The following is a 25460-nucleotide window of genomic DNA, read 5'->3' on the forward strand; positions in this document are numbered from 1 at the left end:
GGTGAACTTTAAAGATATTATCAAAAATAGTGATTTGTTTGTTCGCTTTTAAAAAATCATACTGTGCTCTCAAGACCTTTGTTTGCCCTCCTGGTGCTTTTTGCAAGAACTCTTCAATTCTGATTTTGGCTTATAACACATTATTGAAAAAATAATTTAGATTTCTCATCTTAAYGTTGTCGATTTAGATGGCGAGCATGCTATGAGCTGTTTTCTTTGTATCACCGTACTGGTAGTTGTGTGATACCTTGTGTGTAAGTATAATGTAATTTTTGTCTTCTGTTGGAGGCCTAGACAAGAGTCTTCAGGTCTTTGTTAACTGAGATACTTCTGTTTTTCTTCTGCAAGGTTTCACTCCAGAGGTTTTCACTGGCCACGAGTACTGTGGTCAGACTGTATCTAATTACTGAGATCGTTTAATTGTGCTTGGCTCCTGTTGCGCTTCTATTGGTCTGGAAAGCATTGGTCCTGTCAATTATCAGCATGTGAAGACACATGAGGATCAAGCTTTTGGGCACCTCATGAATTGCATGTGCTGTTTACTGCACAGAAAATGAATATTCCAAGTGAAAGCTTTTCCTTCTCAACTCTTGGTTAACTGGTTGTGTAGTGAAGTCAGAAAGTTGAATTTCTTGTATTGTATTCTCCCTTGGAGGCAACAGAACGCAGAGATGCAGACTTGGGACTAAACCAGCAAGTTGAGTGAGCAGAGCCGCAAAACGAGAGTGAGCGTGCTGAAATCCAAACATAATATCTGAAAAGGGAGTACAGAACTTGAACTGGCAGGGCAAATTGTTTTGTTAGCTGCATTTTAGCTTGAAAAAGGCTCAAATGCGTAGAACAGAGTAATCTGCTTTCTAGACCTTCATACCACAGACCGAAATTTTTGGATGGCTGGGAAAGCCTACTTTTTCTCTGTGTGTGTGTGTGTGTGTGTGTGAGAGAGAGAGAGAGAGAGAGAGAGAGAGAAAATGGAGAGAGAAAGGGAGCTGGAGCCTAGAGCAGTTTTCCAGTATGTCTGCAGCGGAACGGTGTTGTGCTGAGTTGGGCAGGCAGAGTAGTTTCCAAGTGCCCCCAAGATGTGGACGTCAGCATCCAAGCTTGCCTTGCTTTCTTTGGCAGTGGGGAGTTGGACTACCCAGCAACCCAGCTGCTGGGAAGGCTCAGATATGTGATTTGTTCAGTCCTTTAGAGGATCAYGGTATAGGATGCGTTTTGTAATACCCAAACTTCTGCAAAGGGTAAGAAGCAACTCTGGTATGTTGAAAAATGTTGCTTTCTGTTTGCACACTGAAAAGACATCCTCCATTTCCAAACAAGCATGTCTTGCTTCTCTTTGCTATTTCACGTTGTACCTCTCATTCAGGTGATGGAATGAATCTGCCAGTTTGACTTCCTAGGTCTTTAGTTTTAACTGGTCTGAGCCCTAGGTGCTTGGGCTTGCTCTGCTGCAAAGCCTTTCAGGTAAGCTGGCTGTCCKTCAGGAAAGAGACTGAACAGAGCACTGCTGCCTGGGTGGTGGGTGTTCATACTTGCATTCATCACACTGATGAGAGCTTGTGCTATTTGTGTCAATAACACCTTTGATCCACTTGTTTAAACTAGATAGCGAGTGTCCTGCAGAAGTGATCTCTGTAATAGATGTGAAGTGCCTTGCAAAGTTATGCTGCCACATGATGGTTAATAAAAGTTTATAAAATCAAGCTTTAGATTGTTGACTGTGCTTGATTTAGATCAAGCACAGTCAGTTCTCCCTGTTGGAGTCTTCAGCAAACATGATTTGCTCTCAGCTGGTTGACCCTATGTGGACTTGTGCCCATGCAAGTAGCAGATGAAATCAAGTGGTCTGAGCACTAATCTGCAAGTCACAAACAGTAAGCTGTTATTTGGTAAGAATGCACCACAAGCCTCTCACTGCAGCATTTTCATTCAAAAGGTCACTTCCGTGAGTTTGGGAGCAGCTGAATTTAATGTTCTTTCTCAGCGAGGCAGGCCACACTGGAGAGCGCATAATTATAATAAATACAACTTTGTTCTCAGCTGAAAAATTCGTCTGAAATAAAATTTTCCAGCCCTTCCAAGAAATGCTTCTAGTAAGATAAATAAAAGCAATTCTTGCCGATTTCATATTCATTCAGCAGGAATGTTAGTGGGTGTAGGGTGCCTCCACTTAAGTCACTCATCACAGTGCCTTCTGGGCTCTAGCAACTTGTATATTCAATAGCTGGCTACGACTAGCATTTGCAAATTGGGTTTCTCGCAAACCACTTAAAGCCAAGTTCATTATTTCCTACTTGGTTTGAATCCTGGTTACCACTTGTGTAAAATTGTTCTTAACAGCAAGTATGGAGAGTTCAGTTAGGCCCTCAGCTTGACTGAACTTTAAATAATGCTTTGATAGGTGCATCTGGTTTTAGGGATGTGCACATATTTATACAAGCTTTTGTGGCTTTTCTGGTTGGCACTGCTGCGTAGGCAAAGTAGATTTGTTTGCTTCTGTGTTCTGTTTTGCAACACTGGAAATACAGAAAAAAGTCTCTGCCTAAACACAGAAGAAAAGCTTGCAGTTCTTTTTTTCTGAACTTTTGTGCAACTACTTAAGCAGAAAATCCCCTCTTCTGCTTTCATCCTTCTAAAGACTGAGCAGTGTGTGAAATGCTGTGACTCCCCTGATTCTTTTTCTTTTTTGTCTAAGTAGAGCAAATGGGCTGTGCTGACTGGTCACGGTCCTGCTGTTGATGAAACGACACGAAGGCTCAGCTCTCTTTGGGTCTGTGAGCAAGTTACTTTTCAGGTTTCAGAGGAGCTGTACCAGGTGACCATCGAGTGTCTTGGTCCTTTCTCTGCAGAGATACTAGATAAGCAGTTTCCGTTTTCTCCACTCCTAAGCCTGACTTGAAATTGCCACRACCTTGGGTTTGGGAACCTTCTGGTATTATCCTACAGCTGCTTGTTGTTGCRAGGTTGCTTTTTTGCAGGGCTCTGCTGCAGAAGTTGTGAGGCTGCAAGGGAGGAAAGACTTGTATGGCAACGTCAATGGTTAGTGAAAGATAACACGGCCATTCTAGTCTTTTGATGTATTTGGACAGCCCTGCRCTGTTCTGCTTGGCATGATGAACCACGTGTAAGCTGCAACACCTAGCATCTTAYTTGATTTCCTTTCTGCCTTTTCTTTTTGGTGACAGGTGTGGAGGTCTTCCTAAAGGAAAGAAGAGCTTGGTTTCTGGTGGAGAGAAAGTGGAGGGAGGTCAGTGAAATCTGACCACTCAGACYTCATTAAATGGAAGTGACAGTCACAGGCCTGGGGAGGAGGGGTAGGAACTCATTTCTGCTTCCATTCATGGTCTGTGTGCTAAGCTAGATATTCATCTCTCAAAGACTTGATATCTTTTTGAGCTACTGTGGATTTCCACTGATGTTGGAGAATGATCAAAGGGAAAATATGCTCTTTGTCATCAGACTATCAGTAGTTTAGTACCTTACGGTCTCATTCTGTATTGATCAGGAGCAGATTTCGTCAGCGCTTAGATGATGACCGTCTGCCTTTTTTTTTTTTTTTCTCACGGTATTCTTTCCTTGCCTTGCTGGTTGTCTTTGTTCTTCCCGCTAGGTTCCTTTTCCTGCTGCAAGTCTTTTGTGTTCGCTTTATTTTATCTGTTGCAATGATCAGGAATTGCATGCYTGGTACTTGCTAATAAAGCTTCTTTGGCAGTGAGAGCACCAGGGAAGCTCATTTAAACAAAGTGGTGTTTTAGGATGTAGCTAGGCATCCTGACCCTATGTGCAGACATGGTTTATTTTTTTGAAAGGTTGTCTTGAACTATAAGGTTAGAAAATCAGTCCTAAAATTAAAACATACATTCTATAAAAAGAATTTTACATGGGCTGTGTAAAATTGTAGTTTGTGTTAGGTCTTGTCTTTGGAAAATATGTGGCACTGTTGTCCAGGAAGTTACATTGCAAGAAACACAGGGAACTTCTGAAAGTCACATTAACTGTGTCCCCTTGGAGAATTGCCTCAAAAATCCTGACCTCTGCATTACTGCCATGTGCTTTATACAAGGCTAGCAAAGGAGGTCACTTGGGCAGTTGCCAGATTCTCTAGGTTACATATATTAGCACAGYGCTATGATCTGCAGAAAGAATAATGCTGCGCTTCCCAGGAGACTGCCCAGAAACTCGCCCTCTGCCCCTGCACATGGTAAGCATGGTGCTACTCTGATCTACAAAGCGCTACTTGCTTTGCTTTTGTGTTTCAGATGGCCAAGTTGCATAATTGTTAGTGGTCCACGTACTTGAATTTTTGGAGGCTGAAGATGGGRTGCTCCCTGGCACCTCTCATCCTTGCCAAGCCACCACCCAGGGCTAGTGTGTCAGGTTTTAGACTGACCTGGATGCCAAGTTCCCTATCTCCATCTCCCAAAGGTTTCCTGTGAGAGATGTTAATGTTACTCTCCTGTTTATTATCCCTGACAACAGTTGTTATTTAAATGTTGCTCAAGATTTGCAGCGTGATCTTGGGATGACTGCTAATTCCTTCWGATCCATGTTTTGTTTCAGAATTTCTAATGACATTTTCTATGACTAATTTCAGTTGCGTGGATTAGGGTTTACTGCTGTAGGTACGTCATTCTGCCTTTGAAGCTGCTTGCTCATGCTTTCCTTGGCGAGCTCTGGCAGACATCCTTAGCAACGACAGAGGTCCTGTCTTTCTCAAAAGCTGCAAAAGGGTTAATAAGAAGGATATTTATGATACCAGATCACTTCCTAGACCCTTAAAAGATTTTAGTGTGATCTGTGATGCTTTTGGAAGACTTTTCACCTGTTTTTGTAATTTATATTGTATCTCTTTCCTTTCTTGAAACTGTTTTAATATGAATTTTGATAGATAACTCTTCTCAGTGAGTTCCATATTATGTGTTTCTTGGACACAAACTGGAGAAAACCGCTGTCTTCGTGTGAATGACTTAAGACTTTTGGCTGGTATGTTTGGTGAACAAGCACAGGGCATCTGAAGTACATTTGTAGYTTAAAAACAAATCTAACAAAAGGACTAGCACCCCCGGGCAGGCAGATAGRTGTTCATACAGATGCTTTTTTGGAGAGTCTTTTTGTAGTAGCAGTCGCAATTGCGGTTAAGTTTACTTATGTGTGCAGTGAAAGGGATTGATGGCTGTTCGAGGCAGAAATATTTTTCACCAGGGAGATTAAAGGCATTGCTGCTGGTCAGGAAATTTTTTGTGTGGAGACTCTCAGACAAAATGGAGCACCTGCGCATATATAGTGCTGCTTTTAAAATGTTAAACAGCCTCAGCCCTCTGATGGGATTTGTTAATTGTGCTTTTGGCTCTATCTGCCTCTCTGGCAGATGTACCATTGTGAAATTTTTACAACCTAATAAAATATTACAGGATGCTTCGCTTCACTTCATTGCTGCTTTCAGCTCATGCCTCTTTGAAACCAGGTGAGAACTTGTGCTTGCATCATCAGGACTTACACCTACCTCTGCTGGCATAGCACCAGGATATTGATGCAAGGTCTATGGATTACAAAAAGTCTCAAAAGTTCTGGTAGGGGAGATCCTAGATGCCAAGCTCTGCATATTTGGTATGATGTAGTTGATGCATAGCTTATGAAAATCTTATTTTTTAATGCATTGACTCGGGGGGAGTAATTTGTCCGTTTGGATTCAAAATGTGTCTTGATTTTTAGCATGTTTCTAAAGGTTTTGGACTTGCTTTATTCTCCCAAATCTAGTAGCAAATGCTGAGCTTTTGAGCTGTGACTTCTGATATGAAACTATGTGCTTGTAACATAAGGATCTTACAAAAACTCATAAAAAACATCTGGTGACCATTCTTTATATTTTGCTGTGTGTTAGAATTGCACAAATCTAGAATCTTTTAATTCTGAAGATTTCATTTGTCTAGTATTTTCTCCCCAGGAAGTATCATCTCTTGGGATTTAAGTATTTGCTAATGCAAATCTCTGTGATCAAAGGATTGTTAAAGAACTATCAAGTGTCACATCATTAGGTCACCAGTTCAAATCTCGTCCAAAGAGGTAATGGATATTTTATATTCCTAATACCTTTCATCAAGATTTACAGTTAGTTGCTTTAACTACAGCCAAAGTGTTTATTATTTTCAGCATGAATTCATAATTCCCTGAATAAAACCTAGAAGCAGATTCATCTGTAAAAAATGAAATGCTTGAAAAATGCGTGTTTGACTAATTTTAATATCTGTATGTGATTGTCAGTATTTGCGGTACTTTAGAAGCATAAAAGTAGCGTCTTCTTAAGGATTGTGTGATCTGCTGCATATGATGTAATGCAGAAAGGTGACCCTTCTGAGTGAAGAAGTGCATGCATTAGTTTAGTGGTGTTTTTGTGTGTGTGTGTGTGTGTGCGTGTGTGTGTGTGGCTTTTAAATTGCAGGAGCCCTTAAAGCAAGTATGGGAAGAAATAGGCCTTGAAGAGAAAAGAGTGAGATTTGCATATTGCAAATGCAAGCAGAACATTTCAGATGGTAACAGAAATACTTCTGGACAAAGTATTTTTAAAGTTCTTCCAGGTAGCAGCTCTTCTGTACAATGCTTTTGGTTAGTTTCTCTCTCTCTCTCTCTTTTTTTTTTCCCCTCCCAGCATTATTGTCAAAATCTTTGTTTAAGGCTTCACTTTTAAATCTCACCTCTGACTTCAGATTTGTGGTCAAGAAGCGTGGACTTCAGTTTAGAGCAAAATTTAGTACTTATGACTACAAAGTGAGTCTCATTAGTTTTAACTCGTTGGCTGTATATTCCCTAGTCTGAAGAGAGCTTGAAATAGTTCTGTTTGGATATACGGGCTTTCATGCTTTTTGCAGTTAAGGTCCTTGTTGGTTCATTATTCTGAAGTTGGGAAGTTCTTGCAATCTCCTTGAGGTATGTTGGGATACAGAAAACTTTGTGAATTTGGCTTGCTCTTTTGCGTGCTGGGAACTGCCTGCAACCGCCTTTTGTTTCCCACTTTTTTTCCTGAATGTTTCCTGAACGCTCTCTGGCTTGTTTCAGGGACCAGATTGGCAGCTTATCAGGAGTCAATAGCTGGAGTCCTTCAGGAAGGAAGCTGAAGATGCTGAAGTATGAATTCGGGTGTCCTGGTTGTTAGAATCTGTTAGCAGAGACCTCAAGATATGAAGAAGAGATGTTGAAGCCGGTACAAGTGTTCTCTTTCTTTGTGTTCCCGACTTGTCTGAGCTGGCTTCCCAACCCCAAAAGTTGTTGCATAGTTTCCCATGCATCTAGTGCCATGGGGAAATCATTGGTGAGTTTTGTCTGTATTTTCAAGTACAAAAAGTATTTTTGGGGTATGGAGAAGGGGAAGAAAAGGTATTTTATGGTATTAAAAAATACTGCTTGTGGAAACTTGAGTTATCACTGACATTTTTGTAACAGATTCTAATGTTGTATGTCTTACAAATGTGTGTGTATTACTGCAAGGAGTGGGGAGGGAGCTGTCAGTCTTTAGTCATATGGAGTTCTGTTTCCCTGACACTTTGGGAGAAATTTATGAGAGCATTAATTTTCATTCTGATGCCTCTCATTGCTACCAGTTCCCTGGTTATCTCGGAGACTGTTGGCATTATATTTATTACTTTTTATTTAGAGTATTCTGTTACAATCAAATATGTCAGAAGTATTGAGCTTATTTTTGCCCTTTTTAATGCCGATTTGCTTTATAATGGCAACATTAAGGTTCTGGCATAACAAAGGAGTATTGCTAAACAACTTCCGTTTGGATTTTAAGAGTCTGATTATTTTTTGGCTTGTAGCTGTGAAATCAGCCAAACTCTCTGTATGGCTGGAAACCTTCATAAATTGCCATCCATCTCTGTGCTGGAGACTAAAAGAGGAGAGTTACTGAACCGCAAAGGAAACCTCAGTTTTTTAAAAAACTGAGGCATGGCAAGATTGAGAAGTTAGAAGGGAAAATTGAAATCTGCGTTTATTTACTGTAGTTAACAATGAAATCCTTCATGTTTAGATTGAGGTATGCTTTTAGTTGTCCTGCTATACTGCAGGAGTGAAAAAGAACATAGTAATCTTAATGTGTTCAATCTTTGGTCTAGGACAAGAGTGAGTTGCCACATTTTTCTCTGATAATTCACTGGAGACTGGAGATTTGCCCTAAAAATAYGGTTATCATCAACAATTGTTAGTTTGCACAAATAGGATGACTTGATCTGTATTAATTTTCCCTCGTTATGGGGAAATTAAAATATCTTGGTGTCCAATTCTGAAACTTGTCATATCTTATTTAACTTTAGATCTGAATATTGTTAGTTTTAATACATGTACAAACACTAATATACTGAACTAGCATTAAAAACATGCRAAGTCTTTTGCATAGTGTAAAAATAATAGATGTGATCTACAAGAATTAATGACTGCCTCTGATATGGTAAATTCTATTCTTACTCTGCTGATAGAAAATCAAAGAACATGAAATTGTAACTTTGCCAGATGAGAAGTCCAGTGCAATTTTAAAACGGAACACAAGTCATTTTGAGTCCTGGTTCTGCGCTTGTAAAAAGACCAGAATTTTTCTTTTCTTCTTCTTTTTTTTAAAAAAAAAAAGAAAAACAAAAAGTGTTATCTGTCTTTTGAAAATAGATTAAATAGATTGCAGAAGAACATAATAGTCAACAGGAAGTAACTGTAAATTTAGGAGGTGTGCAGGCATAAAACATGGCTGAAGTAGACTGCAGTTAATAAAGATAGATCATAGAATCATAGAATTAGTAAGGTTGGAAGGGACCTCTGGAGATCATCTAGTCCAACCTCCCTGCTCAGCAGGGTCACCTAGAGCATGGTAGACAGGGTTGCATCCAGGCAGGCCTTGAAGATCTCCAGAGAAGGAGACTCCACAGCCTCTCTGGGCAGCCTGTGCCAGTGCTCTGTCACTCCCACAGGGAAGAAATTCCCCGTCACGTTCAGGCAGAACTTCCTGTGCTTCAATTTTTGCCCATTGCCTCTTGTCCTGTCACACAGGACAACTGAAAAGAGTTTGTCCCCGTCCCCTTGACACCCTCCCTTCAGGTACTTGTACACATGGATAAGATCCCCCCTCAGTCTTCTCTTCCCCAGGCTGGAGAGGCCCAGCTCTCGCAGCCGTTCCTCCTAGGGCAGATGCTCCAGCCCTCTGATCATCTTYGTAGCCCTACACTGGACTCTCTTCAGTAGCTCCATGTTTCTGTTGTGCTGGGGAGCCCAGAGCTGGACACAGTACTCAAGATGAGGCCTCCCCAGGGCTGAGTAGAGGGGCAGGATCACCTCCCTTCACCTGCTGGCAACACTTTTCCTAATGCCCCCCAGGAGACCATTGGCTTTCTTGGCCACAAGGGCACGTTGCTGGCTCATAGATCTCTTCCTCTTCTCCTTTCCAACTTTAAGTAGGACCAGAGAGCACCTTCTCTGGTTAGGGTTGAATAGGCTTTTTAAACCCTTTTGATGTGCATGCTGTGTATTAATAGAAGTTTTGGTGCTATGTGTTCATGACACAGTCTGACCTGTGAAGTGACACTGCAAGCTGTCAGTGGTCCGTGGCWGCTGCTTTCCTACCTCTGGTGTCAAAGAAGTATTTAGATATTAGTAAGATTTGGTGTCGATCAAACAGAACATGCATTTCAAGGTGTCCTAGTGTGGATTTCTGACAGGCTGCCAGATTTGCTTTACTGAGCCGTTCCRTGCAATGAAGGACTTCTTGAGATTGCATTGATCAAGATAGAGTGGGTGTGTTCCTCATCYAAGGGGAAAAGTGAGGTCAGTGGGAATGAATGCTGTACTGCAGCTCAGACCAGAAAAGATATCTTCTGGTATACTGGGAAGAATATGTCTCTCATTTCTACTTTGGCGCATGCAGTCTAACACAGCAATCTTAATGTTACGTGGCAGGTGACATTCTTTTCTTCCTTGTGARGCTGCCCTACGTGTTCTGGTGAAGACCAGTTTGTATCTCGTCCTCTTTCTCTGGCAGAGGCGTCCTTCTCTCATCCCAGCACGCATGCTTCAGCCTGGCGTGCTGCCTCCTCCAGCCAGGAAGGGCTGCTCAGATTTCCCTTCCAAAGTGTTCTTTGTAGATGGGGCAGGATGTCTCAGCCTTGAGAAAGCTGGAGGCCTGGTTTTGGGTCACCTACCTAAGCCTTCTGGATAAGACAGGTAGAGCAGAAGCCATTCGGATATTGGGCTTTCTCAGGAGCTGTTGCTGTGGTGGGAGCAAAGACAGCAGGGATGGCAGCAGACCAGGCGATCCTCCCGTACACCACATCTGCCAGTTGGACCCAAAGGAGTACGAGTGAGATGCTCTCTTAACCCTTCTCTTCTCACTTTTTGGGTGAGATCTGCTTGTTAGTTCAATGAATATTTTCATGTTTCAGAACACATGCAGAAGCAGGAAGGCTAAATATACTGCTCTTAACCTTAGTCAAGCTAATTTTGGTATTCATTGTTCCCCCCGTCTTCTGTACTGCTACACTGACATCCCTCGCAAGTTGAAGGCCAAACGTGGGTTGTGTTGTTTTGTTTTTCTAGTTTTGCTTCCCTTCACAGTTTAACTTTTCTTATGAGGTTTATCTCTGATCAAAGGCTTTTAACAAAATCTTTATTTTCTTGGTTTTATAAATTTGGCTTAAAATATACTCCAGTAGAAACTTGGCAAACTCCCTTTGTATGCAAACATTTGGAATGGGATAGAGGAAATCACTTGGCTGTTAAAAAATTACATATGGGAAAGTCACATGGAGCTTTGTTTTATTTATAATTCTGCAAAGTCCTCTTCTAATTTAAAAAAGTAAAAAAGATTAAATAGCAGCTTCTGGAAAGCAAACAGCTAGATTATTTTTCCATGAGTATTTTTAACATAAGTGTTAACTTTGATTGTAATGTTCTTTCCTCCTTAATATATAACTATTTTAAGCTTTCAGGATGTATAACATGGCTAAACTAACATTATTATGAAAACCTTAAATCCTGCAGTTTTTTGCCTTTTAATTCTAATTGTGAAGTCATAAGAGATGCTTTGTTTTCATTTAGTATATACAGTAGTAAGCTTCCAGAAAGTTAACTTGATTTATGGTAGGTGTACCCAGTGGGAACCATATGCCTTTCCCCCTTGTCTTCTAATGAAGGATAAAAGTATTTCTTTTAAAATCTCTCTTCCTGAAAAAAATGAGTTTTAAGCATGAAATAATGTTTAAATAAGCACTGAGGCTGGATTTTCTGCCTTGATTGTACCTGTGGACATTTCCAACTACAAGTCTGTGGAATAATATTACTACTTAATAGTGCAACCTTGAGTTTTACACAGGCTGGATACTGAGCAGCATTTTGCTGATATCAGTATACCTTAACTATTTTATGTGAAATTGCTTGAACAGAACTAAAGTAAGAGTCATAGCAGAGGTCTACCTGGAAGGCTCTAGCACTCTTCTGCTAGAATTGCTGAATGTGGCAAACCCTTGGTAGAATGGCATTTAAGGTTACGCTTGGAGCCATTAGGTTGTAAACAGTCTGCAAAATGTTTAACGTACTTAATATTCTCCTGAACATCAAGGTTCCCTGGAAAGGTATGAGAATGTGCGGCAGAGAATATTTTCAGTTCTTGAGATTTATCAACAATTTTCTAGATCACTAAAGCTCAACTGTCTCATGAAGGAATTATTACAAAATGAATTTTTGCTGTAGTTCTCAAAATGTGAATGTGTTGGGAAATATATTGGGTAGTGTCCTTCCTTCTAGATGTCAAATTCTTGTATTTTTGCTGGCATCTTGAAGATGCCCGGATTTCTGAGACATTTCACCACCCATGTAATTTCTTGCCAAGAATGACTCTCTTGTGCAAAAGTTCTGCTTGGTGCTAGGCTTAAGCCAGGTAAAACCGTCTCTGAGGGACTGTGTTGTACTTCTTGTAAGTTGTCTTTTGGGCTGGCATTAGCATTTTGTGCCTTTACTGAATTTTTGGTGTCCGTAGTGGCATATCGGCAGCTGGGCGCCTGTGCGCCTTGCTTGAGCAGTCAGCCAGGCTGGGGCAACACTCAGAAATAAATCAAAACCTCTAGGCCAACAACTTGTCCTTCAGAAGCAAATTGTATTTCAGATTGCACTATTACTTTGCAAAATACCAGGATTTATAGACCTGGCAGGTAGGTCTGGCAGTCATCAGGTTTCAGCAACTTGAACCTGATTCAGCAACCAGGCTCTCTGTTGAATCCCTGATTTAAGTGGCATTTCTCATACCTGAAGATATAACTTACAAGTGACAGCCTTGGTGTCTGCATACATTCAGATTTCTTGCTATCGTCTAGGTGAGAGACACAAAAAGTGGAGGAGCTGAAGGAAAATCTGGTGAGAGCTGCCATAACCAGCAAAGAGACTTGCAGGCGAGTTGCAGTTTATAGACCACAGGAGCCACCGGTGCGTCCTTCCACTCCTGGGGCGTTAGGGAAGGAGCGTTTTGCCATGCGTTCGCAGAGTTTTCAGAAATCTGGTTATCCCTCGGGGTCATTTTAAAGGCAGTTGCAGGCAATCTGACAGCAAYGCTTTGCATTAATGAGGAAGCAGCAGGGCTGTGCGGGAGAGCTGTGCAGAGGCTCAGCTGCTCGACGCTGTAGYGCTCTTAAAGCACGATAATGGCTTTCCAAGCCCGGAGACTTTTCTGTTAGGGTGCACGTGAGCTGCGTAGCGACTTGCRTTAGAGAACTAAACCTGCACCACGGTGCTCGATAATGGGAAAGCTTTGATTTACCTCCATTACTGACCTGGGTTCCTAACTGAGTCCCCAGAGCATTTTGCGGAGTCTCTTTTTGGGACACCAAAAGGACATTAAAGGCTCTGCTGCTTATGTAGTGCACCATTTGGTGCAATAGTTGTATTGCAGCTAGCAAGGAACCCTCAAAGGCATAAGAAAAAGTTCTGCAAATATGGCATTAGCGGTAAAAATTAAGGACGGTATTAATCTGTAATTTAACAGGGGAAGTGAAAAGCAGTTAACTCAGTCGCTACTACAGAGACTGAAAGGGTCTGGGTCTGCTTTTTCTTCTGTGCCTTGGCAGGGGGGATCCAAAACCAAAACCACAAATTCCTAGTTGTAATCCAATGCTGATTAAAATGCATACTAAATATAAAGAGGTCAAAGTAAAGGAAGAGAATAAGGAAAGAAAGGTTAAAAATGGTGAATTCATTAGGGTCTGTTGATGYAGACATAGCAGTTTCTAAATTTAGCAGTTTTCATTGAGGCTAGCAGAGAACAGGCTGCTGTATAACCTGCTCTTTGAAAGGAGGAGGGGGGAAAAAACCTCTCTGCATTACACTCAGCCCAACCTCAGTCTTCAGTAAAGTACTGGAACAAAGTTATATTTGTTCCAATTTATAAACATCTGTGTTTATAAATAAAGAAGTAACTGGTGTGGCTTTATCAGGAACAGCCTCAGCTGACTCAGCTTGATCTGAGTGAGGAAGCTCATCGCTTACAGGATGTGGAGCAGGGATCTGTGTTCTGAAATGGTAATATAGAGGATTTGACGTATACGCTCAGAAAAGTCTTTGGTGGTTACTGTGGGATCTTGGAGGGGTCTGCTCTGCTGCTGTGCTAACAGCGTGGGAGACAGTGCACTTAACGTGCAGCTGGAGGGTTGTATGTATTTTTGTAGGCAGAAGAAGAATTTGGTCTGAAGGCCTCAAACCAAGGTCAGTAAGAAAAATCATGGCATACCATTAGATGAAGAAAGTCAAACAAAGGGGGTTTAGGAGTTGGGATTTATCAGCAGTTGGGTGCAGCTACTGCAAAACCAAATCTTTTAGGATGTAGTAATAGAAGTGTCAAATATAGATACTTTGCAATGCTGCATATTGGTAAGTGATGTGCACAGTTCTGAACACCACATTTTAAGATGTGTTATAGTTGTAGACTGAAAAGAGCAGTAAAATCAAGAGATTTAATCCCTGTGGTCTTTGAAAAAGACCTGTCTTCTCAAAACAGCTTATAGAGGAATGGATAAGTTTTCCAGGAGAGCTGTGTTGTTAAGAAGATAACAGTGATCAGTTGGCCTGTTTTTAATGGCGAAGAACAAAAATTACTCCCTTATCTTGCAATAATGTCCTGAATTAATGTTAACAGGAAAGAACTTTCTTGTTTTTAAAGAACACGGTGCACTGGAACAGCTTGCCTGCCAAGGCAGCGGGATCACTGCTGAGCGCAGGCTTTTTAAGAACGAGTTAGACAAATGTTGATGCTTTAGGTACAACAAGTCCTTCTCAGTAATCTGATTGACTGAGTGACTTCTCAAGCCTTTCCAGCCTAGTGCCTCTGGGATTGCGTCTTTCATGTCTGAACAGTCCTGACTGTTTCAAGCCTCTGTTAAGGAACAAGTGCTGAAAAGAGTATGCTTCAATAGCCAGGCTGTAATTAAATCCTGCTCACAAAAGTTGTTGTYCCTCCCCAAGTTCTTTATGTCCCTTTGGAGGCATTGTCACCTGGAAGAAGTCTCTTTCAGTGGTCTGATGATTTTGCAAATTGCAGGTCTGGTCTTTGCAATGAAATCCATGGGAAATTTTGTCATTTGTTTTCAGCAAAGGAGGGTTGGGCTTGTTTTTCTAAAGTAGATGTTCAGAATTCCTATTCCCCAAGTTACCCACTTCAGGGGGRAAATACTGTTTTAAGAGCTTACGATATGTCAGGAGTGGATATTTCTAAAAATTGAAAAGACTTCCTTGCCTTAGAGTTTGTTTGTTCATTCAGCAGTCATCCACAGGTCTTTGAGTTTTATGAGCACTGAGGAAATGTGTATTGTTCACTTTGAAGAGAAAAAATAAATAACTGATTCATGACAGTGTTCTAAAAAATCTTGCTGTTTTACTGCACATTAATCACAATTACCTTTCTGGGAAATGGAGGGATGTCTGTCAAGTTTTGGTATGGTTTAGTTGTTTTGGTTTTGGGTCTGAAGAAGCATGATCTCAATACCTATTTTCCTTACGCTAATGCAGCTGGACTAGCTGGCTTATGCTATGGGAGAACATAAAAGAATGATTGCAAAAGAAAGAGGCTGCTGGTATTTTGCTCTAGATCAAATGCATRTCTGAAAGCCAGATACTAAGCCAAGAAAATCTAAGCACAAAGCCTTCTCTTTTCCCCAACCTTCCCCTCACTCTACAGAGAAATGTGTGAAGCAGGTAAGGCGGTGGGGTCACCCTGTCCTCCTTCAGCGCCATTATGGCCGTGGGAGTGTTTGCTCTATCTGCCAGCAGAATAACAAGCACTAATGGAAATTACAGCAGTTGGGATAAGATAATACCTATAAAGGCAGGTTATACTGATCAGCGTTTCTTCCTGAGATAAAGCTGAAATGAGTTTTTAATTATTGGGCGTTTAACTGTATTAAATAAAGCATGCCTGCGCACACAAGTGGAGCGTAYGTTACCTGTATACCTAAGGGGAAACCCTATGGATATCATGCAGTAGGAGACCAGAGTGCTGAAGGCATCTGCCGTTGGAATGGAAAAACTGCTCAGCTTGTGGGTGCATCGCCGAAATTTAGAAACCGGCTGTCATTCGAGGTGCCGCTAATGCTTTTAATGCTTGAGCAGAGCACAAAGTACSTAATACCAGGGCTGATGCTGAAATGTGACACTCAGACATAGCTTCCTCTTAGCTGCCTGTTACTTCTTACATAACTGCTAGTTGTCCAAGGAGCTGCCTGTAGATGAACTGAAGTGCACAGGAAATATTTGGGTAACTGCTATCAATACTGCTTAGCACACAGAGTAAAGATTAGTTGTATTTAGAGTCCTGTTGCTGTAATATCTCAAATGACTTTCTGTCACCCTGTTTTATGTGCAGGGAAAATTGCTAGAGAAAGGGGAACTGCAGATGAGTGGAGGAGCTGGTAGTCAGAGGCGYGGAGCTCTTGCCTTGTACACTTCAATTGAACCAACTTGATTTGTACCTGGAAACCTAGATCTGGCAGCTCTCTGCTTTAGGCACATCACGTTTTCCAGGGCCTGCCTTGTTTGAGGCAGTCCTCAAAGTGCTTTGTGATGGTYGGCAGAGCAACAAAGCACGTGGGCTTTGGGGGAACTTGTCCCATCTTCTCCGTAAAGATAGGAGCCGAGGCAGAACCAGCGTTGTAACGGAGGCAAGACTGGCCTTTAAGATCTTGATATTTCTTGCTGTTTCATAGACATGAATAAATTCAAGCTTGAATCTGCACTTAAATATATCCTGTGTCAGTTTTTCTTCCTCATTTTTAGCTGATAATCTAGTGTTTCGAAAAGAGAGGAGTTCATGTTTCACTCTTCCGAATACTCAGAGAGCTCCTGACCATCACACTTACTCAAATTTGAAAAYATGAGAGTGCCTTTAAGATGAGGCTTTCTGAAGTGGTTTTTCCCAGAAGATGCATGCTTTAAAGTTTCTAAAAGTGGAAGTTAAGATCTGATTGCTTTCTTACTTAGTGTTTTGTTTAGTGATTTAAAAGTGAAGTCTTTAATACTGTTGTGCTGTGATCTTTTAAATGCTTGTGGTATTGAACTTTCTTAATAGTTAAACTTGTGGTTTCCTTTTATTCTTCACTTTGGTTCTTTGAAGATACATGTATAGACTCCTTAGTGCTCTTCATTTTGGAAGAGGAGAACTACTCTTCCTGTGTTTTGCTAGTCAGAATATGCTGAGTGGAAAGACTTCCTCTACTATTTGTGCCAGGGTTTAACCACAAACTCTGAGCCTCTGCCTTCCTCTAGCGGTTTAGTTTTATGCTAGAAATCATGTAAAACTCTAGGTACTGCCTAGCCTATCAGATTAATTGACAGGCTTTTAACTTCTGGAGTACTGTATTCCAATCTATGCGGATTTTCTAGGAGGAAAAAGACTCAGTTAAACTAGTCATTTGTGGTTTGTGTATCTTAAAGTCAGTCATCTTTGCAGYCCAGAACCCATGTATCGATGGGGATGGTGCCAAGGCACAGCTTTGAGTGCAAAGTCCAGGGACACTAGTACGAAGGTGCTCCAAGCTGTACCTATATAGGGCAGTTAGAGGAGTTCTGTCTTTGCTTCATTAGAATTTACGGAATATTACTTTGCAGTGCAACRTTATCGAAATGTGGTATGTGGCAGTGTGGTGGGAAAGATACAGCTGCTGCTGTCTCTTTTTCCTAAATTATTTCCCAGAAAATCTGRTCTTTTCACAGAAGGGTACAGACTATATAGAAACGATGCTCTGCTGGAAACAGAAACTTAATTCTCAGAACTCARTAAAAACAACCTCTTTCTTATAAAACCAGCTGAGGAAAACAAGACTTCTTGGTTTATTGGGGCTTTTCTAAATTTGTTCAAGATGTAAACTTAAGCTCAAAAAAGACAAAGGAACTTAAAGATCTGACCAGACTGTATGAGTAAGAGGTATCACGGCAAAATCCTATATGAYGAGACAGCGTTTTTAACGAATTGCATATCTCATTAGGTTAATTAACTGCATCATTGCTGAAGGAAGATCTGGGCTGCTGTTTCTGACCTTCTGACCAGTATGTGTTTGTTTTTTGTTTTCTGGGTTTTTTTTCTTCATAAGAAAAGTAAAAGAGGATAGTATTAAAATACTTTCTAAGTTGCAGGGCTACCATCACTTCAGATTACTTGCTCTTCTCTCTATTTGCATCTGCGTGGGTGTATCCCACTATTGACATCTGAGCCTCGTGCGCCTGATGTCAGATTTTATCTGAAGAGTAGTTTTCTGCAGAGTGGYATGTGTCGCTTCTGAGAGTGCTAAAGGAGCAGAAGGCAATAACCTTTCTTGGTTTTGTCTTCCTGCTCAGAGCAATTGAATTTGGCTGATCCCTGATCCTCTTCTGTTTCAGACTGCTGTCTCCAGGTGTATCTCGGCAATGAAATGCCACATGACCCTCCTTATCTTTAGTTCTTTGTTTTTTGGGTAGGTTCTTTTTGCATTTGCAGGTAAAAAGAGATAGAGTCCTGCTTCATCTGCAGTGGACTTGTTTCTGCCGTAGTTGGGCCCAGCAGTGGCAGGGCTGCATCCCAGATGATTGCTCCAAGTACAAATCTGCCTCATTGAGGACTTGTAAATTAAAATGATGTCTGCTGGCATAATYGCTTGTTGCCTTAGACCCTGATGAAAAATCTACTTCCTAGGACCCCAGAAGGTCATTTGGAGCAACAGTGCCCTCTGAAGTCTAGAAGCAATGGAGGAGCAAAGAAGAAAATAACCTTGAAATCGGTGCTAGTCACCCCGGTAGTAGTGCCGTTAGCTTTGGCAACTCCTGTCTCAACAATAAAGCCAGCTGCCATTTTGGCTCCAAGACAGGCAGACTTGGCATAAACCCCTCTGGCACTAAAAAACTGCTTTGTGGGAGCTGGCACCAACACTGTGAAATGAGGGTAAGGCCCAAGGGAAATGCTGAGCAGACATGAGATGAATACTAAAAATAGCGAGTTGCTGTCATTTGGAGAGAAAACAAATGGCGCTTCTAAGAGTAGGGCATCTAAGACCTCCATCAAGGTTGTGCTGGTAAGCCGACTAGCACTGGCAGCTTGGGGATGAGACTGTGTACTGTGATGATGTGACCAAGGGACACACACATGCTGTATTTTTGGTACTCACATGGTACAAGACTCTAAAACTAGAGCAGATGCTTACCATCTTAACCCCACGTTTGGGGGATCTTGTTACTGTTTACAGGCTCTGTCTTCTTCCCTGTCTGGAGCAGATTGTCTCCTCTTGAGCCATTACCAAAGGTCTTGTTTGCACATGCAGGCATAAGGAAAACAAGAGTTGTAGTGCCAAAAAGCATGGAGCCATCCTGGTGTCCCTGTACCACCCCAGACATGCTAGCCCTCCTGGAGGCAGTCTATTCAATGTTGAACAGCTGATCCTCCCTCCCTCCCTCCTCCTCTTCTCTCTCCTAGCAGGCTCTGAGACAGAGATGAGGCTTTTCAGTGACTTCATTATCCATGCGAGAYTGAAACTGGAGCCTAACATCAGTGCACCAAACCTGGGAACACTAGTGGGACAGAGCTGACTCTGTCCCCACTGAAGCAGTTGGTATCATCTCTGAATAGGGCAATTTCCACTCTTTAGTCCCCTGCTTCCTCAGCGACTAAGGATTTAAAARCTTCTTAGGACCTTTGGGCTTGCCAAGCAGATCTGGATATTGAAACAGTGGTCATACAAAATAAATTATGCRAATACTTTGGCATTACAACTACATTGGCTTGGCCATAACTTTGCTGCTGTGAAGAAAAGCATGCTGGACCTGTGGTTATCATTTGTTCCTCCTCTAGAGGAAAAAGTAGAAATAATGTTACTGAGGGCTCAAAACTACCTTAAAACTAGCTCAAAAAGTTACTCTTAGCAAAAACTATTTTGGGCCTCAAAGGAGTCTGGACTTTTCATTGCTGGCACTCTCCTGTCAAACAGCAGAATTGGTAGGAGTGTCTGGAGCAGCTCGGATGTGGCCTGGTTTTGTTTTCCCCATCGGACAGGTACAGAGTAATGAATGGGTGAGAAGATAGATGAGGACTTCTGTTCCCACTTGTTAATAACATGGAAGTCAAATTAGAAGATGCTGAATTCATTAGTCGTGAAAGGAACTTTTTGTTCACGGCCGCTGTCTATGAGGCTCATTGCCATGGGATAGATTACAGGGGCTAGGACTTCTGAATTTAAAAAAGAGGAGRGGGAAAAGTGATATAAATCAGAATATCCAAGCAATTGCAAAGATTGGGAGAACTGAAATGTTTTGAAAAGACTGTAAGTATATTGATTGATAAAGTATGGGCTAACTGCTGCAACTGCTGGGACTAAGGAGGATAATTTCTTACCTCTGTAGAGGTTTTTYTCTGGAGTCATCTATAGCAGGTTTGTGGACTATTCCCCTCACGTTACTGGCCACCGTCCCTCAGCAGCCACAAGAGAGGGCGACTGCTGCTCTCGAGGAGTCCTGCATGTTTGCAAGCCATCTTCTTGTCCATCTTTTCAAGACTACTAAATTCACACGTTAACTAGGATGCTTGTGCTTTYCCGCTGAGTTACAGCTTTTGATATCCCTTTGTGTGTTGATTTTAGATCGTGGAATGAGGCTTTGCCTCGAGCGTGTGTAGGGAGAGGGTCAGCTTGGTCCCTTTGGTCCCTCGGACAGCTGGGATCTAGGGATGCTGCTTGGGCTCGGCCCCGAGAGCCACGAATGTGCTAGCAGCCACCAAAATCGGGTATTTCAAAGGGCAGCATAAGGCTACGGAAGAGATTACTAAAACAGAAAGCTGCTTTTTTATATCATTGGTGTTTATCCATGTGATTGGAAAAGCAAATACTGAGTTTTTCAACCAAAAGCTGGAAAAKCCTGTTGCTGGCTCATGACATTTGGTATCCATCAGGAAGTCACTTACGTGCTTGTTTTCTGGGGAAAAACAGGGCTGTGCTTACTTTAACTGACAAGTTTATACGGTGGCTTTAAAGTGCTTTAAAATAAGTGCTACTTCAAATAGTCTCCCAGCCTACGGTGGTGTTAACTTGTGCTAAAGGCCGGGGYGCAGCCGGGTCTTGGCTCTGTGCGATGGACGAGAGCAGCTGCCCTGTAACCAGGAAGAAAAAAAAAAAAAGAAAAAAAAAAAAAAAAGAGGTCGCTGAACTTTTAAAAGTAGAGGTATAAAAGGGAGTTAAATTTAGATTCCCTTCTGCAGTGTCATCTCCTGTGTTGCCGTGGAACTTGCTGTACTCCTTGCTCATGGGAGGACAAACAAGAAATGCCAGCCTGCGTCCCACATGATAAATTTGTTTATAAGGCTTAATTGCCCGCTGGCATGAAAGCGTGCGRTGAGCCAGAGGGGAGCTGGAAACCCGCCGCCGGGGCCGTCGGCGTTCTCTGCCGAGGTCCCTGCCAAACGCCCGCTCCGCGGCGCCGAGCCCGTTGCTGGGGCGGGCGTCCCTTTTCTCCAGCGGCGCCTCTCTTGCCGCGGAGGCTCCGTCGCTCCTTGCCGGCGTTTTTAAGGTTTTCCCGCACGTGCGGCGCCCGGCGGGCGCCGGCCCCGCTCGCCGGCCCGGGGCGCCGCTGGACGCGCACCCTCCGCTCGCCGGCAGCTGCCTGGCGGCGACCAGCAGCTCTCTTAAGGTCCTGGGGTGCTGCTTTTTTCTTTTTCTTTCTTTTTGCAGAACTGCCCGACCTGATGTCATTTCCCCGCAGCGAGCAGCGAGCTTGTCTGCGTCGGAGAGATGTCACGGGGTGGGAGGAGGTGGAGGAGGAGGAGGAGGTGGAGGGGGAGCCAGCGAGTGCGGCCCGTGGCCCCGGACCCTGTTTACTTTGCATTCCCAGCCGAGGAAGCCCTGGGTTAAATAGCATCGCAGGCGCGCGCTGCCCACAGCAGCCGAGGAAATGGTTCCCGTGGGGCTTTAAATGCCGTTGTTCGCAGGCGCTGGCGTGGACGATGAGCCTGCAGCATGCCTTTCCTGTTGGGTCTCAGACAGGTAACCGGCTTCAGCGCGGCGGTCGCTGCTCCTGCAGCTGGAGGATGCAACTTATTTACATTAATTTTTTTATTTATTTTTTTTAATAACAAAATGACTTCTAGCTTTCCCAAAAGAGAAGGGTGCAAACAGCACTTCCCCACCAGTGGTAATYGCTCGGGCAGCGTGCTAGCCTGAGAGCTGCTTTTTGACTTGCAGGGAAGGAGCAAAATAGCTAGTCCAAAAAGGAAACTCTCTCATTTTGTTGTTGTTGTAGGATTAGCAGCGCGGTGGCTCCTTCTGTTGCTTTCCTGGAGAGTTTCTGCTTGGTTGGTTTTCAAGGGTGTTTTCCACAGTCCTTAATACAGGAACGTGTTTACATCACTGGAAAACTTGTGCCAAACTTCTGAATAGTTTTCTTGCGCGGGCAATATTTTGAATATTTCCATATTTTTAATATATAAAGTGATATATCTCTATTTATATATCTCTATATCACTTACAAAGGTGGCCAAACAGAAAAGGGCAGTGTGCTGTGAGCCCTGGTTTGGTGACTTATTAAATGTTCTGGGGAGTTTCTGCTTGAACAAGAAACTTGGGATAATTTAATAGCTGGTAATATAGAGTGGAATGAGAAAYGGTAGCAACTGCCCAGCTGCTCCCTGCCTGCAGGAGGGTGCCAACTATTTGTTCTTGGGCTTCAGGGAGAGCRAAACCTTTTTTTGGTCTGGGAGGCATGTTGGCGGGTGGGGGGGGGAGTCTAACTGTAAACTCTTTCCAGTGCTGCCAGGATCTGTAATCCACAATAAATAGATATTACGTGATAAAGTTTCTTGTTTAGAATTAATATTTCAAGGTAGAGCTGAAGCGTATTTTAAAACTACCTACTTTCATTGCTTTGCAATGAAGGCAAAAGGACTTACAACACACTGCTGAGTAAACACTGCTGTGTCTTTTTTTTTTCCCCCCTTATCAGTTTAGTTTTTGGTGAAATGCAGCTCCCCCTTCCCTCCCACCCTGCTGATCTGAAAACAGTTTTACATAAGGAACTACCTCTAGCACAGTGACCTTCTCGTAGTGAATGCAATAGCTGTAATCACAGCTCACTTGTTAGCACACTGGGCAAAGAGACTTTCCCCAAAAATCCAGGAGCTGAACCGAGGAGTGGAGTTCAGGCACCAAGGCTAAGAGCAGCTCTGGGTAACCCCSAGCCCGCAGCGACGCACAGCGAGCTTAAACGTTCACGTTGGGTCTGGTACCACAGCTGTGCTTTTGTAGGTGAGTCCGTCTTGCTTTTAAAAAGGCTCGTGGGATCGTAAGGTGCAAACCCAAAAGTTAGGTGTACTTCAGCTTTATTTGCTCCGACCGCGAACACCCGTGTATCTCGGGGGGGGAGGGCTAAATGGGGCTTTTTCTCTCTGCTTGCAGCTTTTCAGCGCAGAGGCAGATACAGGAAGTAGAAAAAGGTGTTGTCTCGAGACCAGCTGAGCAAAGCTCTTGGTTATTTTTATCCCCTGGTGAGGGATACAGTGGGAAAGAGCTGCTTGGGGAGGTGCCTGAACTTCAGTTTTAATCATTTTTTTCAATTTAAAGCCTAAATATTTAGGATCGTGCGCTGTAGTATTGAGAAATTACTTTGCCCGCTGCYGAGAGGAAGGAAGGGCTGTTAGCGACCAGTGCTATTTAATTAAAACTGGGGGAGGAATTCAGGAACATCTCGCTGTGCGCCCGCCTCCCTCTCCTGCGCTTGCACTCGGACTGCGAGCTTTTGGGTGTCTGGGACGTCTTTATTTGTTTTGCTCTTTCCACTCGGCAGAAGCGGTGCTGCTCCTGGGCCGCAGCTCGCGGGCCCGGGGCCGGTTTGCATCCGTCTTCCCCAAGACCCAGCGGCGTTGCAGATGGGCTGCCGGGCAYGTGATAACGCTATCGACTACCATTGCATTTATTGGGTCAAAACCAAGACCGGCTCTTAAGCCGTTTTACATGCCTACTTTGGTTGATAGACTGTGATTGCACCTCRAACCTGCTCCTCTGGAGTGACCAGTAGTATTTGCTGTGGTGTGCTAAGGAGGAAGAAATATTGATCTTTATAGTTCCTTACTCTTYGACTTTTTTTTCCATAAGTCCATGTTGCAAAGGGGGTAATACTTAAATGCCTAAAAAGCTAGGCCAGCTCTGTCTGACGTCAGTGCAATGTGGTGTATTTTTAAAGCTCCCGGCCCAGGAAACATGATTGTGGAGGATCTTGGCTTTCATTTTTAAGCAAGCGTTTCCCCTTACGGTTGCAGGTGGAAGCTTAAGCATGCTTATGCAATTCATTGCGTATATACAAAAAGACAACAAAACAAAACGAAGGTTAACATGTTGGGCTCTTAGCTTTTTTTCTTTCTTTCCTGTTAGAAAAAAACGTTTCAGTGGTTTAAAAAGGGAGAAGGGAGCGCAGCCTTGTCGGCACTCTTCGCTGCCGTTTCCTGGAAGYGTATCTTTGGTGCAGAAGGGCCGGGACGGCAGCTAGGAAGTTTCTGGCAAGGCGCTAAAGAAGTAAACACTTTCACGTGCTGGAAGCGCCTGTTCTTGGAGTCTGAAAGCAAAACTTGCAATAAACAAAAATGAAACCGGCTCTTATTAAAGCCTATCAGAGCGTCCATGATGCTGGAGAGGCCAGTGTCCCTTTAAAGATAGCGTGAGCGTTTCTCCGAGGTAAATGGCAGCAATAAACCAATTTGTTCCTTGCATAAAGGTTAATAAAACCTTGGAGGTTCGGCTTCTTTCCTAGGTAAAGACGCACTTGCTGTGGGTGATTAATCTTGCYGTTTTAAATACGATTCTCCTGATGCTGGCATTAGCAAAGCAATAAATATTGTGGATTAGACTTTCCCTCTTGGCAATCTTTATTGTGCCTGGGACAGTTCGGAGGCATAATTCCTTCCTTCYTTATTACACTTTGAGGAGCTCGATGTTTGCATTTAACATGAGTTTCTCTTTCATATTCAGGAAACTAAAATTTGTTCAGGGTATATTCTGAAGAAATGTAGTCCAGACCGAATTTATTCCCCGGCCTCAGCTGTCGGTCATGAGGCAGCCTCGCAGGGATTTGTCTCCTGTGGTGCTGGCAGACACCGATACCTGTGGTTCCAGTAGCTTGCAGCAACTAAAGCAGCTTTCACCTTTACCAGACTTAGGTGCATCCGTCCACTTCACCTTACCAAAGACACAGCACTTGCTGAGAGGGATGGCTTTTGCCTTTACATTGCAAAGGTACGTCCCTTACGTGATGTGCCACTGCAGACTATTATCCTCTCTAAGCAACAGTTGCTCAAGCCTCTTATCTGCACAGGGATGCTCATCATCTTTTTTTTTTTTTTTTTTTCCTTATCTTCCGTGTTGTGTTTGCCCAGTTGGGAGCAGTTGATGACGGGCAGGGCTAATAAACACTATATGCCCATCCATATAGCCTGATATGTGAACTTGAGTAAAAGCTGAGTGGTAACTCATAAATAGCAGGATCAAATACAGGTTTTTCTGCTTGTTGTTTCTAGCGTGTATTTAAGATAAGGATAATCACTTCCATTCTCTCTTACTCTGGGTACATAAAGAATAGGTATGGTTCAGACCCTGAGTTACTCAAAATACATAGTTTTCATACGTTTTTCTCTGAAGATTGTGTCATCTAAGCCTTCATTCTTTGCTATTACTAAGAAAAAGTGTTTATCATTTAAGTTGTCATAGATAAGGGCTGTAGTTTGAAAGCATTTTTAATGTGGTGTGAACTTGTGAAATAAAAACGAGTTTTGGCTGGTCTAGAAATTGAGTAAGGAGAGTCTAAATTAGACTAAGAACGTAAAATATTTTCGGTCACTTGCTTAAATCCATCCTGCTCTGTTGTCCTGGGTGCGGCTGGGTGCCGAAAGCAAAGGACTGCTGTCTGCAAGTAATGCGATTAGTGAAATAACTAGGTCTTTTTTTTTTTTTTTA

General features: G+C 42.7%; 1 protein-coding gene across 7 annotated transcripts in view; it reads left to right on the forward strand.

The window, feature by feature from the left end:
• Window positions 1–7056: 7056 nt before the first annotated feature.
• WBP1L (WW domain binding protein 1 like) overlaps window positions 7057–25460 on the forward strand; it is a 39628-nt gene continuing 21224 nt past the window's right edge. Inside the window, exons 1-3 of one of the 7 annotated variants that reach the window (XM_085307647.1) lie at window positions 21324–21506; window positions 22635–22763; window positions 23886–24185. Coding sequence is in view for 3 of the 7 variants with exons in the window: in XM_085307622.1 (XP_085163748.1) it covers window positions 7187–7306 (120 nt within the window). In the remaining 4 variants the exon portion in view is untranslated. Of the gene's footprint in view, window positions 7307–21322; window positions 21507–22550; window positions 22764–23885; window positions 24186–25460 lie in introns of those variants that run through there. The other 6 variants (XM_085307656.1, XM_085307634.1, XM_085307622.1 and 3 more) reach the window with 6 other exon arrangements.

The sequence above is a fragment of the Rhea americana genome, unplaced genomic scaffold, assembly GCF_003343005.1.
Source record: "Rhea americana isolate MKP2758 unplaced genomic scaffold, rheAme1 scaffold_104, whole genome shotgun sequence".
In the NCBI taxonomy this organism is placed as follows: Eukaryota; Metazoa; Chordata; class Aves; order Rheiformes; family Rheidae; genus Rhea; species Rhea americana.